Source organism: Canis lupus, chromosome 1 (assembly GCF_003254725.2).
Source record: "Canis lupus dingo isolate Sandy chromosome 1, ASM325472v2, whole genome shotgun sequence".
In the NCBI taxonomy this organism is placed as follows: Eukaryota; Metazoa; Chordata; class Mammalia; order Carnivora; family Canidae; genus Canis; species Canis lupus.
Window position 1 is genome coordinate 93,901,891 of NC_064243.1, and position 17,428 is coordinate 93,919,318.

Genomic DNA, 17,428 nt, shown 5'->3' on the forward strand with positions numbered 1-17,428 from the left:
TTCTCCTGGTCTCACTTGTAGTCACTAATATGGCTACAGTTAGTTATCTGACAACTCCCCTGCTGCTTAATGACCCAGGTGCTGTCAGCCCTGTCTGGTAGTCTGCTGGGGATGCCCACTTTGATTTTCTTTGTGACCTCTTATTCTCCAATAGGCTAGATGAGGCCTTTTATATGATGATAGCGGCTTTTCCAGAGAGCAAAAGGTGCTGCTATAGGTCCAACCTAGTCACTTTCATTTCTTTTTCCAAATTAGCTTCATTGAGGTAAAATTTATACAGTAAATACATGTTTGATAGCATTTGAAACCACGACCACAGTCAAGATGGTGAACTCTCCATCATTCCTACAAATTTCCTTGTACCCTTTTGTAATTCCCTCTCCTGCTGTGATTCTCCTCCCTTCAGCCACTGATTGATTTGCTTTCACTACAGAGTAGTATTCTGTCTTACTGACGCACCACAGCTGGTGTGACCGCTCATCTCTTGATGGGCTTTTGAGTTGTTTTCAGTTTTTGGCTATTCTAGGCAAAACTCTTATAAGTATTCATGTATGTACGAATATTTATATGGACATATATTTCCTTTTATGTTGGGTCAGTACTCAAGAGTGGAACAGCTAAATCATGAGGTAGATGAATGTTCAACTTTCTAAGGAAATGCCAAGCTTTTTTCTGAGACAGTTGTATCATTTTATGTTCCTACCAGCAGTATGTGGGAGTTCTGATGCCCTTTGCCACCATATACGGTATGGTATGATTTTTTAATTTTAGCCATTCCAATGGGTGTATATTTGTATCTCATTATAGTTTTAATTTATATTTCTCTAATGACAGATGATGTTGAACATCTTTGTTTTTTGTTTATTTTGTCTTTTGTGGTAAAGTGTGTGTTCAGATCATTTGCTTATTTTATTGATTAGGTTCTTTGCTTATTGTCAGAATCCTAGAGCTCTTAATATATTTTGGATATAAGTCCTGTATTACATATATACTTTATAAAGAATTTCTCCTAATAGGTGACTTTTCATTCTCCTACCATTGGTTTTTGAATGAAATACTTAATTTGATGAAGTCCAATTCATTGATTTTTTTAAATTTTATGCTTCATATATTTTATATCTTCTTCTAGAGGTTTTATTTATTTTTAGAGAGAGTAAGTGGCAGTGGGGGACAGAGGGAGAGGGAGAGAGAGACAGAGAGAGAGAAAATCCCAAGCCAGCTTGTGCTGAGCACAAAGCCCGATGCATGAGATCATGACCTGAGCTGAAATCGAGTCAGATGCTTAACCAGCTAAGCCACCCAGGCACCTCATCTTGTAGAGGTTTTATTATTTAGGTTGTATATTTAGGTCTGTGATATATTTTCAGTTAATTTTTTATATATGGTGCAAGGTATAGGTCCAAGTTCAATTTTTGCAGTTTGTTATTGCTTCTGCATTATATTTCTTTACATCTTTGTCAAAAATCAGTTGTCCACATCTATCTGTGTTTTTGTCTATATTTGCTTCTATGATGTGATTATGTGTATCTTTGTTAATATAGCATCATTTTGATTAGCTTTGTAATAATTTTGAAATTACAGTGTTAGTTTTCCAACTTTGTTTTCAAAGTTGCTTTCAGGGATCCCTGGGTGGCGCAGCGGTTTGGCGCCTGCCTTTGGCCCAGGGCGTGATCCTGGAGACCCGGGATCGAATCCCACATCAGGCTCCCAGTGCATGGAGCCTGCTTCTCCCTCTGCCTGTGTCTCTGCCTCTCTCTCTCTCTCTCTCTGTGACTATCATAAATAAATAAAAAAAATTAAAAAAAAAAAAGTTGCTTTCACTGTTGTAGGAGATTTTTATTTCCATATGAATTTTAGAATAACCTTGTCAGTTATTTTAAAATTAAATTAAAATTTTAAAAAGATTTTATTCATGAGAGACGGGGGGGGGGGGGGGGGGCAGAGACCGGCAGAGGGAGAAGCAGACTTCATGCAGGGAGTCTGATGTGAGACTCGATCCCAGACTCCAGGATCACTCCCTGGCCAAAGGCAGGCCCTAAACTGCTGAGTCACGCAGGGATCCCCCCCCCCTTTTTTGTTTAAGATTTTACTCATTCCAGGGACAGAGCAGGGGGAGGAGCAGAGGGAGAGGGACAAGCAGACTATGTGCTGAGAGTGGAGCCTGATGCAGGACTCCATCCCAGGACCCAGATATCATGACCTGAGTGACACGAAGAGTTGGACACTTAACCGATTGGGACAGCCAGATGCCCTAACTAACCTTGTCAGTTTTGATGAAAATGCCTGCTGAGATTTTGATTGAGATTGCATTGAATTTGTGGATCCATTTGGGGAGAGTTATCATTTTCACATTATTGAACCTTTTGGCCTATTAATAAAATAAATCTCTTCATTTACTTAGATATTTTTAATTTCAGTGTTTTATTATCACTGTACAGTTATTTTGTATCTTTTGCTCGAATTCTTACGTAGTTCCTATTTTTGATCCTAGTGAAAACACATGTTAATTTTCTGGTTCTTTATGTATATAGAAATGCAGTTGATATTTCTATATTGATCTTGTGTATTGTAGTCATGCTTAACTCACTGGTACATTTTTGATAGAGTTCATCAGTTTTCTATGTAGACAATTAAGTCAAAGGACAGTTTTCATTTTTCCTAAGTTAGATACTTTTTATTTTGTCTTCATGCCTGATTTTATGGGTTAGATTGTCTAGTATTATGTTGAGCAGCAGAAAAGCATTTGGTCTTTCTCTATTAAGAATGATGTTGTACTAGGTGTTTTGCAGATCTCCTTTATCAGGTTATGGAACTATTTCCTCTCATGCTAATTTGCTGACAGTTTTTAATCAAGAATGCCTTGTAGGATGTTTAATGCTTTTTCTGCATCTATTGAGACTATCACATTGTTTTTCTTTTTTGGTTTATTAACATGGTGAAATAAATATATTGATTTAAAAAATGTTAAACCAACCATTTTTTATTTTATTTTTTTAAACCAACCATTTTTGAATAAACCCTCTTTACTTATGATATGTTTTCCTGATAATATATTGTTAGATTTTATGTGGTAAATTTTTGTTTACAAGTTTTACATCAGTGTTACTAAGAGATGCTAGTCTGTAGTGTATTTTCTTGTAATATCTTTGGTTTTTGTATGAGGGTAATGTTGTTCTCCATGAGGTGAGATGGGAATTGTCTCCTCCTCTGGTTTTTTAGAAGAATTTGTGTCGAATTGGTATTATTTCTTTCTTAAATATTTGCTAGAATTCACCAATGATACCATCTAAGCATAGAGTTTTCTTGTGGAAAGGATTTTGGTTGAAATTTAAGTTTCTTGAATTGACAGTAGGCCTATGCACTTACTTGTGTTGACAGTTTGTCTTTCAAGGAATTTGTTCTTTTCATCCAGTTGTCAACTTTTTGCATGGGTATTCATTATAATCCCTCATTATTCTTTTAATATTTCTAGAATCTGTAGTGATGTTCCTTCTCTTATTTCTGATAGTGGTTATCCCCCCCTCCTCCTGACAATATGACTAGAGGTGTATCAATTTTAATGATCTTATTTGTTAGAAACCCAGAATTTGGTTTCATTGATTTTATTTTTGTTTTGTATTTCATTGATTTCCACTCTGATCTCTGGTATTTCCTCTTTTTAGTTTGCTTACTTTGGGTTTCATTCGCTCATCTATTTCTAGTTTAAGTTAAAAGCTACTGTCATTGATTTGAGGTTTTTCTTTTTCTTTTTTCCTAATACAGCTTTTTAAAGCTCTAAAATTTCCCCTTAAGTACTGCCATAGCAACATCCCACAAATTTTAGTATACTGTATTTTTTCAATTTCCTTTTGATATCCTCTTTGATCCATGAATTATTTAGAAGCATATTATTTAGTTTCAAACTATTTGAGAGTTTTCCAGATACCTGTTACTGATTTCTAATTTAATTCTGTTGGGGTCAAGGAATATATATTGTACACATTTTATTTTTACATATGGTAAAAACATACATTGTTCTTACTCTTGTTTGAAAAGTCAATTAACTTTTAAAGAAGTGTAACTGAAACAAATGAAATTTGGATTAAATTTAATGCAACTGCTTTTTCTGACTTCTACCACTCCCCCCGGGGACTCTCTTTTATATGTATTTTAGATCACTTGAAGTTGTCCCACAACTCACCAGTGCTCTTTCAGTTTTGTTTTGGTGGGTTTTTGTTGTTGTTGTTGTTGGTGTGTTTCATTTGGATAATCTGCTATGCTTTTATGACCAGTGAATTTTTCTTTTGCAATATTTAATCTGCCATTAGTCACATCCACTATATTTTTAATCTCATTTTAGTTTTTATCTCTCAAAAATGGTTTGAATTTTCTATATCCCTTAACCTTCTGAATATGTGGAATACAATTCTGTTTTGATGTCCTTTTGTGTTCTAACATTTAATTGAATGTGATCACTTTTGATTGGTTGAGTTTTCTCATTTATCATTGTGTCTCATGTTTTCCTGCTTATCTGCTGCATATGTGGTAATCTTTGATTGGATGCCAGACATTGTTATTTTACTTTGTTGTCTGCTGGATATTTTTGTGGTCATATAAATCTTGAGTTTTGTTCTGGGATGAAGTGATGATTATCTGGAGACACTGTGATATATTCAAGTCTTATTTTATGCTTTATAATATGGGTTTTGAGCCATGCTCAGTAAAGCTAATTATTCCCCACTAGAAAGGTAAGAGGCCTTACCTTTCTCAGGATTATCATAGGAATACCCGAAGACCACTTTTCTGAGCATTCATACTAATTCCCAGTGAATTATGAGTTCTTCAGTCTGGCTATGGAACAGGCAGTGTTCTCTTTATTAATTCTTCTGGTTTGGTTTCTCTCCTGCATTGAATGGTTTCCTCACATGTTTGTGCATGGTACTCTTGGATTTTTTCTGTGTGCAGGTCTCTCCTCTCTGGTTCTTTTTTGTATGACTTATAGTTGCCTTATTCCTCTTGGCTCTCAGCTTCACCTCTTCAGGTTGGGAAGTCTGTCAGGCTCTGTCTTAGTTCCCCTTTTCAGTGCTGTGACTGGAAGCTTTCTCAGGCGATATAAGCTGGGGCATTTATAGGACTCGACTCCTATCAGTATCTCATCTGTCAGGGATCACTGGCCTCATTGTTTCATGTTGGTGTTTTGAAAACCGTTGTTTCCAGATTTTTATCCAGGGTTTAGTTTTGTTTTTAGATGGGAACATAAATTGGTTTCACTTTAATCCATCTTGGTTGGAAGCAGACCCCGCCCCCGCCCCACCCCCTTTAAACTAGTGACCTGGTATAATAAAAGTGTGGTAGTAAGTATTAGGAATGATAATTTTGGGTGAGTATTCATGTTAAGAGATTCATCACCTATTTTTGAGTGTGTGATTTATAGCTGTTTTTATCATTTCTTATTTAAAGATATTCATGTATCAGAATATACAGAGTCTAAAAGATTATACAGAAATGGTAGGTAATTATCTTCGTAGGATTTGGGTGATTAATTTTATGCATTTGAACATGTATAATCTAAAAACAGGAAGCGCCATTTACAAACCAGTGTAAAGAATTAAATATTCTGTTATTTCAACTTTATTTGAAGCCTACCTAACATGACAGTATGTTGGGATAGAAGATGCATCTCTAAATCCTCAAATCCTTATCTCTTAATTATTATAGAAATCTTAGTAATGCATCATTCAGGTCATTGGTGCCAGATGCATGAATCTCTTCTTCATGATAAAAATGGCATCTCCTAAGAAAGAAGTGCACAATGATTCGAATTCTAATGACATGATGAATTCATGTCCATTGGGAGCATTGGGTAATGGTAGAGGAAGATTATGGGATTGCTTCCTATAGTCAGAGCATTTGTTTTATATAAGTTGATTTGCATCATGACTCAATTGGATTTGAATTCTTCTTAGGTACAGAAAATTGCTTTTATATTATGTATGTCATGCATCAATCATAAAATAATTTTTAAAATATATTTAATTTTGAGTAGGAAGGGGAAACTTCCCAAATGCCCAATAAAGCAAGATATAAAAAGTAGTTAATAATGCCATCAACAATCCCAACCTCCTCCAGATTTCAAATTCTTCCTTTTAAACTGTGGAATTTTCTGAGGTAGTTTGCATGGTTTTTCAAATCCCTGTTTGCAATTTTCAATTGAAAAAAATGATACCTCTCTGAATATTCATACCTCTCTGACTAAATTGTTGATGCATTATTAATATCCTTGAAAATATTCCTCGAAAAAATTTTTTTCTTCTAAGTGGTATTACTAGAAACAAGTCTATTACATTCTCCATTTAAGTAGTGATTCTTTTATCCTCTTGATAGCCTTTATTTTTATGTGTCTGTGATCCTTATTTATGGATATACAAAAGAAAGAGACATGAGGACTTGTCATTCAAGTTGCCTACAAAAATTGCTATGCTTCTTGTAATTAAAACCACAGAATCCAGTAAAATAAGCCTTGGAGAAAGAAAAAAGTTGAGCTATGGGATGATACCAGGAAAGAGAACTCCAAGGTTCTTTATTTTGTCTTTTCATTTTTTTTTTTGGAAAAGTTAGTTTTGTGTGTGTGTATGTCTGCGTGCGTGTATTTGTATGAGAGAGAGCAAGAGACAGACCATGTGAATGCATATTAGAAGCAGGTATTATTGGGACTGTTGCCTATAGATTAAGCAGCACTTGTATGCTCGTCTGCAATATTTTGGGGGTGGAAAGAGAAAAGCCTAACACTGCATAAGAACACTGCATAAAAACGGTTTTGGTGTAGTTAACAACAGAAATCCTACTTTTTAAGGATGATCATTTATTACCAAAACTTTTAAAATTGTTCAAAGGCAGGGCTTATTCAAAGGCAGGATTTTTTTTTTTTTTAAGGCAGGATTGTTTAGGAAAAGATCAGTGAAATCTGGAAGTATATAGCATTTAATATACATGAGAAGCTATAGATACTTAGTAAAGATTGCTGCAAAATACAAGAATAGTAAATCAAGCCATTATTTGTAATTTTGTCTAGTATAGCATGGATATAAAATTTCTAAATGCTGGTGCAAAATGATGCTGTATTTTCCCTGGCATTATAGTCTTCCAAGCACTTGTTAAAATTACGAGTATGTTAGTATCATTTGATATTCTGAAATGTTCAACTTTTGACCTTGAGTGACTAATATTCCAGACCTCATTTGTATGTTATTCATGTAAGCGCTAGACCTTATATTTTACTTGTCTAGCTCATATAAGGTAATAGTACAGTTTACAGATTTTTAAGTCACTACTCTGGGGGGGTGGTTTATGATATCTCATATGGTTTGATTCAAATCTGTTTTGCTTTATCCCAGATTCTCCACATTTGAAGAATGTAAAATTGCACATGAGGAATTAGAATGATGATCTTAGCCTCTTTTCTTTTGTGACCCAATATATTGAACTAGAGTTTTGGAATACATTATGAAATAGTAAAGTTTATAGCTTAAACAAAACATCTGACTGCTGAAGAAATTTTTTTTTTGAAGAAATTTTCCTTTGATGTTCCTTTAAGTAACAAACAGAAGCAAGTACTAGAAAGAAATTTGAAACCTTGAATAATTTTTTTTCAGTTTTCTTTGTTCTGCTTTGGGTAAAAGCTCGCATGCTTCTAAAATGATAAGAGTTCAGCATTAGTATATAGTAGTTTGGGCCAAACAGTTGCCACTTCACTCAGGCTTGAAAATGGTCAGAAACAGCTAAATATAGTATTTTGTATATTTCTATAAATGTAAAGTGGTTGAGCTTCACATTTGGCAGATAATGTGCCTTGATCATGTAATGTTTCAATACAATTTGTATTTTAAAAGTGTTTTGTTAAAAAAAAAAAAGTGTTTTGTTAACTTAGAAAAATTAACTGATGTTCAAATTTGGAAATTGAAAGTTTGCTCTGTTTTTCTTCTGTGTCTCGTTATATTTTATAGTAAAACAGAGGCCAGTTGATTAATTTTGAAATATATAAACATGTTATTCTGAAGTTATATTGTGCAAACTTTGAGTAGAGCTAAGAATTTTGTCATAGTATTACTATTTGGTGACATTGGTGCTTTAAAGACTTAGAAAAAATTATTTGCCATATTGCAGAGTTTTAAAAGTTCTGTATATTTTGTAAAATAATTGTGTGCTATTGAATACTGTAACTATTTTAGAGTATTAATGTGTATGTTATGAACTATTGATTTCAACGACACCTATGAAATATTATCAATATAAAAGCTCTCTATATTAAACAGGATGAGTTATATTAAAGTCATTTTTTAATTGCATAATTAAACTGTAGCTCTTCAAAAGAGGGTTCCCACAAGTGAAATGTTTTCAAAGTTAGAATACATAAAAATAAAATTTAAGATTTTAGTCTTAGCCTTACCCGCTAATTCTCATGGCAAATAAAATTTATCTTTCAGACTGCATATGGCTACATCTTGTTTTTTCATATTACATCTACAAGAGGGGACAAGTACCTTTATGAACCAGTGTATCCCAAGTAAGTTTGTTGTCTTTCATTCTTTTAATAATTGGTTTGCATACTTTGTATTCATAAAAACATTCCAGTTTCGCATTGTCTGAAGTGAGTAAAAGCCAAGCCAATACTTTAAAAATGGTACTTCAAAAATTACCAAGTCTTTGAACTGTCATTACTTGAATAAAGAGTAAAGAATTCTGTGACTAAAAAAGTGTGGGAATCTTGGGTGAATGTACAGTATTCCTTTTTGGACATTCAGGATCACTACTAATATACTAGTGTTATGATGGAGGAGCTAAAACATCATGAGGGGAAAAGAAGAAATGTCAGGAAAGTTACAGGCACTTTTTCCTCTATATTTTTGTATGTGCATAGAAAAAATGTGTACTCCAAACAGTGGTTACTAACCTCTTGGATAGAACTTGAAGGAACATAGACTTTGATTTTCAAACTATGTTGTTCTATTTATTTTGCATTTTTTCCTTAATTTTTTTTGCCTCACTTTTGAAATAAAAGAATGTTTTATTGAAGGAACTTTTGAAAAAAAGAACATACTAATTTTTAAAGCATATCCTTTTTTTTTTTTTTTAAGAAAAGATCAAACCATTAAAGCTGGATGACCATATAAATGAATATTTACCACATTTCTAGATGGTAGGAGATAGCCAGAGTTTATTATGTATATAAGAAGTTAGAGGGAAAGTAGATTTCCATATATGAAAGCTTACATTTCTGAAAATTAACAGGAAGAAAACAACATTAAAAGGCCACTTAACAGACTGGGGAAAGTTTTGTCAGTAAATAGGACCAAGATTTACTGTTTTTAGATTTTATAAAATGTTATATTTTGTATAACTTTATTTATAAAACATATCTTATATTTTAAGGTGACATAAATTACTAAGAAACACAAAGATTTCAAAAGGTAAATAGGTAAAAATGATCTCATAAGAGGAAATATAACAAATACAAGACAAACTTGTTAGTAACTCAGACTAAACACTAGTAACTCAAAAGTAATCTTGTGGGCAGCCCGGGTGGCTCAGTGGTTTAGCGCCGCCTTCAGCCCAGGGTGTGATCCTGGAGACCCAGGATCGAGTCCCACATCGGGCTCCCTGCATGGAGCCTGCTTCTCCCTCTGCCTATGTTTCTGCCTCTCTCTGTTTCTCAAATAAATAAAATCTTAAAAAAAAAAAAAAAAGTAATCTTGTTTTGTTTTGTTTTTATAATTAAAAAAATTTTTTTTAAATATATATTTTTTTAATTTTAGAGAGATTGGGAGAGAGGAGTACACACATACATAGGGAGAGGAAGTCAGAGAAAATCCTCAAGCAGACTCTCCACTGAGCATGGAGCCTTACTCAGAGTTCCATCCCAGGATCCTGAGATCATGATCTGTGCCAAAATCAAGGGCTGCCTGCTTAACCAACTGAGCCACCCAGGCACCTCAATATGTAAAAATAGTCTTTTTTAAAAAAAAATTATTGCTCTGCCGGTGGAAGAATAGTAAAATGTGTTCTTATATACTTCTGATAGTAGATATAGACAAAAACGTGATATTAGAGAACCTTGGAAAGAAAGTTAATTGGTATATTCTCAAAAAAATATGTAGTCATTAAATATATTTCAAAAAATTTATAAACTTGAGAACTTGGGGCACCTGGGTGGCTCAGTCCATTAACCATCTGCCTTTGGCTCAGGTCATGGTCCTGGGGTCCTGGTATCGAGCCCCACATTGGGCTCCTTGCTCAGCTAAGAGCCTGCTTCTCCATCTCCTCCCTGCTTGTGTTCTCTCTTGCTATCTCTGTCTCTCTCTCAAATCTTAAAAAAAAACCCAAAACTTGAGAACTTGATCAGGTTGAAGAAATGAGTCACACAAAATTGCATATAGAATATGACCACAACAACTTTGCAAAACAAGTAACAAAAATTATCTGAAAAAAAAAAAAGAGTAATATATATTTATAGTAATGGCTCCTGAATGGTAGAACTGTAGTGATTTTTCATCTTTCAGCTCTTGAATTTTCCAGAGCCTTTGATTTGCATACACTGTATTCAATGTGGTTTAAAAAAAATCAGTGTATTTGAAAAATGTATAACAAAAAGCCAAAATGTCTTTTTTTAATTGTGTTATGCAAGTTGTTTAATATTTGTTGAAATTCTTGAGAAAACACTGTGGGAGAGGCAGATGTAGGAGATGTAGGATGTAACTGAGATCCTTTTATCACAGATTTTAAGGGACTGTCTAGGTTTTCTTGATGCCATAAGTCTTTTTTTTTTTTTGTAATACTGTATTAGTTGAAGTGTAAGTTGAATTTTGGAAATCTTTTGTAAAGTATAGAAATATTTAAATGATGGAATTTAATTTGATTTTTTTCAATAAAAATCTTTAATGCAAAAACACTTGCAGTATATAAATTATACTGTTTAAATGTTATGCACATTTTGATAATATGTATTTAGAAATTTTAAATTCAATATTGTGTATAAAATAAAACTTTTTTCATTCTAAGCGATACTTTTGTGAGCCTTTTGAAGAACTGTTGTAATTAGTGTTTTTACCTTGTACATTTTGAACTAGCATTTTATTGCTCTATTTAAACATGCTCCTAAAAAAAAAAAAATAAAAAAAAAATAAACATGCTCCTGAAAATAATTTATACTAGTATAGGTGGGCAGAATAGGGAGCTAACATCCCTTGACACATTGAAAAATAACATTTCCATTATTTCAAGTCACTAACCTGATTTCATGTGTTTACAGTGATTTGGGATAGTATTTTGAAGCTCACTTTCTGTGTTGCTAAGAACTTAACAAGACTTTCTACCTTCTGATTTTAAGACTCCAGAGGACGTCTTGTAACTGAGTGGTAGTAGTTCTGATGGTACATAAACTTTGCTGTGTTTGACGGTGTCAGACTAGGGAACTAAAGAAAATACATTATGTTGTTTTAAAATTTGGGCTTTCTTCTAGTATATTGATGTTTTCAGTGTGTGGCTCAGTAAAATAGGTGTTGCCTTAGCTGGGAATGAATGTCTGTTCTTCATCTTCCCAGCTGGGCAACTTCCTCATCTGTAGCAAAAGTTAGCAGTAGTAATTATCTCATAGTATTAAATGAGATCATGCATCTTAAATGTTGAGATAACTGCCTCGTACATAGGAAAATTAATAAAGGACAGCTGCTCTTCTTAATGCTGTTATTAATATACTTTTTCCATCACTACATTTTAAACTTCATTTCTAATACTTTCATTGATTTTATATATATAACAATATAAGAAAAGATTTAATATATAAATCACATTTTATATGTATAGTATATGTTAAGTGATTTTTAGTTTTTAATATTTGACTTGATAATGTACCTCTTTCCCAGTTTAGCTTCTTGTAACTGCTGTATAAAATCAAAATATCTTAAAAGGAAACAATTTTGTAGAGCAGAGAAAATTAGAATCAGCCTGTTGTGTATTTTAGTGCTGGGTTGCTGTTTAGTCAGATTACTTAGCCTCCTTAGTTTCTTAGTTTATCTGTAGAACCTGTTCGTAAAATGGGAATAAAAAATACTTTTTTCTTCAATTGTTTGTAGGATTGTAGGAGTTTATGTTTTTACAATTGGGAAAGTGGGTCATACACAGGTTCGAGGAGAGTAAAAAAATGTTTGTTTTGGCATTGTATCATCATTGTCATCTGTGCCATTGTAAGCATTTAGGCAGTTGAAGACACTGTTCTAAGCACTTTTTCAAACTCATTTGATCCATCCTGGTAATAACCTTGTGAGGTAGTTAGGTGCAATTACTAGAGCAGAGAGAGGCCAAGTAACTTAGCAGCTGTCACACACTTTAATAAGTGGCATGGCCATGGTTCAGACCTAAGTGCTGTAGCTTCCAAATATATACTCTTTATCATCAGTACGTTATTGCGTCAGCCTTGTTTATTCTCATCTAGTAATCTGCTACTTTGGAGTTTTTTTGGGAGTAGTGAATCAAAAACAGGAGAAATGGTCTGGAGTGGTTTGGACAAAATAGTTGTGAAGAATGGAGGCCATGTAATTGAGGCCAGTGGTTAGTTGTACTCTTCTCAGTTATAGAAACACTATTGTCTTTTGTTACTCTTCTCTAAATTTTATGAGTTCATCACATGGGTGTTTCTGGAGTATCTCAACTTCCATGTATTATGTGACAGCATCTTAACCTTAGACTGCATATCATTTTCCATTATGCTCTACCTGAGAAAGGTCGGTTGTCCCTGTGATCTATCATAGTTTCCACATAGTGATGTTTCCAGCATCCTTCTTCTTCATGTTGGGAGCCAGCCTTCAACAATGGTGACAGTCTTATTAGATGACTTTTTATGCCTCAAAGGTCATTTACTCTTTAATTAATGTTTTCTTTGATCTTTTTATACATTTCATTCTATATTAAAATGTATTAGCTATACAGACCAGTGGACAGAGTTGCCTCAAGTCTGTCTTGGCTTTTTCTTTCATGTCTTAGAACTTGCATTGAACTTACTGGAGGAAACTTTGCCAAGGATAAATTGGAAATAACTTATGAATAGCTTTAGAATGTATTCCCTTGTTTATTTTTAAATATGAGTTTAGTAGATCTTGAAACTGCAAATCATATTTAATTTTATCATAATGAAAATAATTTCAACAAATAGGTCATTCTAATGTATACTTTGTTGAGAATAGAGACTTTTTAATTCTGTTTTCTCAGTCTTGCTGTCAACCTTTTGTCAGACACTAGCCTTACTAAGAGGACGGAATTCTAAAACAAAACAAAACAAAACAAAACAAAAACCTTAATTCAGTACACATGGGATGTCTGGGTGGCTCAGTAGTTGAGTATCTGCATTCATCTTAGGTCGTGATCCTGGGGTCCCGGAATTGAGCTCCTCACAGGGAGCCTGCTTTTCTCCCTTGGCCTGTGTCTCTGCCTCTCTCTCTCTCTGTGTCTCTCATGAATAAATAAATAAAATGTAAAATGTTAAAATTATAGGGATTATCTTCACTGGGGGAAAAATAAAAAGACTCCAAAACAACAATCAAAACTCAAACCTCTTGGGGACCTGGGTGGTTCAGTTGGTTAAGCATCTGCCTTCGGCTCAGGTCATGATCTCAGGGTCCTGGGATCGAGCCCTGCATCAGACTTCGCTCAGTGAGGAGAGCCTGCTTCTTTCTCCATCTCCCTCTGCTTGCCATTCCCCCTGCTTGTGTGCATTCTCTCTCTCTCTCTCTCTCTCTCTCTCTCTGTCTGTCAAATAAATTAATAAAATCTTAGCAGCAACAACTCAAATGTCTTGTTTCCTTTTCCTTACCCCCAACACAGGTTATTAGATTTTGAGACTTCTTAGAAGCTGTTAATGAAATAGTGTCAGGTGGGAAGCAGGTAGAGAACAGCTCACTGAGGTTAGCAGTTTCTGATCTCAACACAGTTTACCCTTTGAAAAATCCCAAAACGTTTAAGGGACAGAAACATTTACTGAAATTACATCACATTCAGAGGAGAAAAGGTCTGAAATAGAGATGTGAAAAGTTTTCCACAACATTTGTTACTTCCTTTTTGCCAATAAATTTTTAGTATTTTCTGGAAAATAAACTTTAACTGTTTTTTTCCCTCTTAAGGCTCTATAGATTTAGAGTGTTATTTCTAACAATGTACCTTGTTATAAATTCAGTTTATAAACTTGACAAGTGTGTTAGTTATCCTGACATTTTTTATTCCCTTTGATCTTCAGAGTATTACATTGTGTCGTTTGATTTCAGTATGTATACATTCTGTAAATGTGCTTATGTATTGAACTTTACACATTGAATGTATCCATCGGTTTACATCATAATTATATGAGGACTTAAAAATAATGAGATTGAGAGTGATGTTTTTGTATAAATTCTGGGCACTGAAAACTACTCCCCTGTTGGCCATACTTCTAACACTATCACTTGAATGCAGAAAATTATAGAAGTGTTAAAATACCTGCTTAAATCAGAAAGTCCCATTGTTCTTATCAGACTGAAGGCTTTCTGAATGTGTGATAATGTAACAATTTTTTTTTTAAATATAAAAGGTCTGGTGATAAGGATACTGCATCTTTCAAGAAAACTCTTCTGAAAGAGAGTTTTCATCCATACATCTGTTCATTTAAATTTTGAATTTTTTGATGGTCTAGAACTGTTGTAGGTACTAGGAATAGTAGTGGGTAAAGGAAGAAAAACCAGATGAAAAATCTTAGAGAGCTTGTGCTCTTGTAGTAGACGGTAATAAATAAAGAAAATACATTACAAATCAGATGATAATGTTTCTATGAAGAAAAAGTAGGGAAAGGGATTAGGGAGTTGGTGACACAGCTTGAAATAGTGTGGTCAGAGTCTTCACTGAAAAGATGACATTTGAAAAGATCTCAGGCTAGGAAACAAAACATACCAGGGGAAGAGCTTTATGGATTGATGGGGTTTACCAGGTAAGAAAGTTAGATTATTGTGAATACATTTTAGGTTCTACCAAATAACTTCCAGTTTAAATGTTAAAAGTTGGGGGGCATCTGGGTGGCTCAATTGGTTAAGTGTCCAACTCTTTTTTTTTTCTTTTTTAAGATTTTATTTATTCATGAGAGACACAGAGGCATAGGCAAAGGGAAAAGCAGGCTCCCTATGGCGAGCCTGATGTGGGACTCAGTCCCAGGACCCCAGGATCATGGCCTGAGCCGAAGGCAGATGCTCAACCGCTGAGCCACCAAGGTGCCCCAAGTGTCCAACTCTTGATTTTGGCTCAAGGTCATGATCTCAAGGTTGTGATATTGAGCCTCATGTCAGGCTCTTGCTGGGTGCGAAACTTAAGATTGATTCTCTCTCCCTGCCCCTCCTCTATGCCCCTCCTCACACCCCTCCCAAAATAAAATAAATAAAAATAAAAGAAGTGAGAAATTTTTAAATTAAATTTAAAGCATGAAAAACTATGATCTGATTTTTAAGTAACAATCCTGGGAAAGCCTATGGCCAATTCCCTTTTTTGGTAAATGGACCACCATTTACTTGAGTTTATTCACTCTTCCTGCTCAATAACTTCAGTAGCCAGTCTGTATCATGTCCAGTGTATTCTACCGTCTATATGTTCTACTTATTTAACCTTGTGTGGATCGCTCATGTCTTCTTCCCAACAACACTTCCCAGCAACACTACTTTACTTTAGGTTTTGTCTTTTTTTCCTGGATTGTTACAATATTGTCCTAAAACATAGTTTACCGTTTCCCCTAAATGAATTTTTTAATATAAAATTTAATTGCCACTTCCCTCCATAAAAATTTTTTGTGGCCTGCCTTAGCTTTCAGGATTAATTATGTTGCTTTCTTGAGTTTTATTTTAGTCATCTGAAAAACAGAGTTAATGCTCTCTACTTCATAAAGATATCATTAGGATTAAATCAGCACCTTAAATTACTGTGCATTACCTACAGTAATACTTTAGTATTCCCCAGAGCTTTGTTCTGACCTCCTTGCTACATATTCTACCTGGTTTTAATTATTCAGTATGTATGGATGAGACCCAGATCTGTCTCTTTAATTTAGTAGTAATTCCTTGAGCTTCAAGCTCACCTTTTCAGGACAGATCCATTTAGATGGCCCTGCGGGCAGCCTCAGATTCTTCCTGTCTCAGCCTCACTCATCGTCTCCCTTCCAGGGAAGCCAAACATGCTGTTGCTTTTCTAACATTTCTTGCAGTTACCGTGATCTTTTGTACAGTTGTAAGAGGTTGAAACCTTGGAATCTTTATTTCCTTACTTCTCATATTTGGTAATCAGTTGTATTGACTGATGACAGCTCTTGAGTGTCCCTAGAATTTGCCTCTCCCTGTTTCACTCTCCTTGTCTTTGTAAGGGGCCATTATGGCCTTTCTTTAAGGGCCTGTTGGAAAAGCTTATTTACTAACTCATTCTCTTCCTCTAGTCTCTTTCTCCTTCCTACAGAAATCCATCCTTTGATTGATAGCAGATTTATTTTTCAAAACAGATTTGATAATGTGGAAACTCTTTTTAAAGGTCTGTATTAACTTTATTCTACATCAATTTAACACCTGACTCTAAAGAAAGATACAAAAACACTAACAATGTACGTCATTACTTTCTGGAATGTATGTCATACACATACACACATATGTATATATGTATACCTTTTAAAGATTTTCTTTATTCATGAGAGACACAGAAACAGAGACACAGCAGAGAGAAGGCTCCTTATGGGGAGCCAGATGTAGGACTTGATCCCAGGACCCCAGGATCACAACCTGAGCCGAAGGCAGATGCTCAACCACTGAGCTACCCAGGTGCCCCTGGAATGATACTTTAGAAAGATCCCATCAGTAAACTTTTTTATTTCCCTTTTTAATATTATGGTAAGATGCAGCATTTATCCTAACCATTTTCCAAGTACACTGTCACACTTCATATAAGGGGAATCATACAGTGTTTATCTTGTGACTGGCTTATATCAGCATAATGTCCTTAAGGTTCATCCACGTTGTAGCATATTTCAGAATGTCCTCCTTTGGCAAACCTTGTTGCACTTCACAGAAAATGTGTTTTTACAGATTCATGGTTCGTGCAATCTTATGTTAACACATCTGTTGGTGTCCTTTTTTCAGTAGCATTTGTTCATTTCATGTCTTGGTATCACATTTTGGTAATTCTTAGCAACATTTCAAGCTTCTTCATCTTTATTTGTTCCGGTGGTCTGTGACAGTGATCTCTGATGTTACTAATGTAATTCTGCCGGGGCTGCACTCGCAGAAGGTGGTGAGCTCAGGTGACGTGCGCCGTGTGTTCTGTCTGCTCAACTCCGCAGCCCTTTCCCTGTCTTTCTCCCTGACCTCTTTATGCCCTAGGGCAACAGTATTGAAATCAGGGCAGTAAC

At 34.6% G+C, this 17,428-nt stretch overlaps 1 protein-coding gene across 5 annotated transcripts in view; it reads left to right on the top strand.

Moving 5' to 3' along the window:
- Positions 1–17,428, top strand: part of RIC1 (RIC1 homolog, RAB6A GEF complex partner 1) — a 145,411-nt gene that overhangs the window by 54,229 nt on the left and 73,754 nt on the right. For 4 of the 5 annotated variants that reach the window (XM_025423538.3, XM_025423535.3, XM_025423536.3 and 1 more), the window contains one exon: positions 8,463–8,542. The exons of the other annotated variant lie outside the window; for it this stretch is intronic. In XM_025423538.3, coding sequence (XP_025279323.1) covers positions 8,463–8,542 — 80 coding nt within the window. The remainder of the gene's footprint in view (positions 1–8,462; positions 8,543–17,428) is intronic. 5 annotated transcript variants of the gene reach the window in all.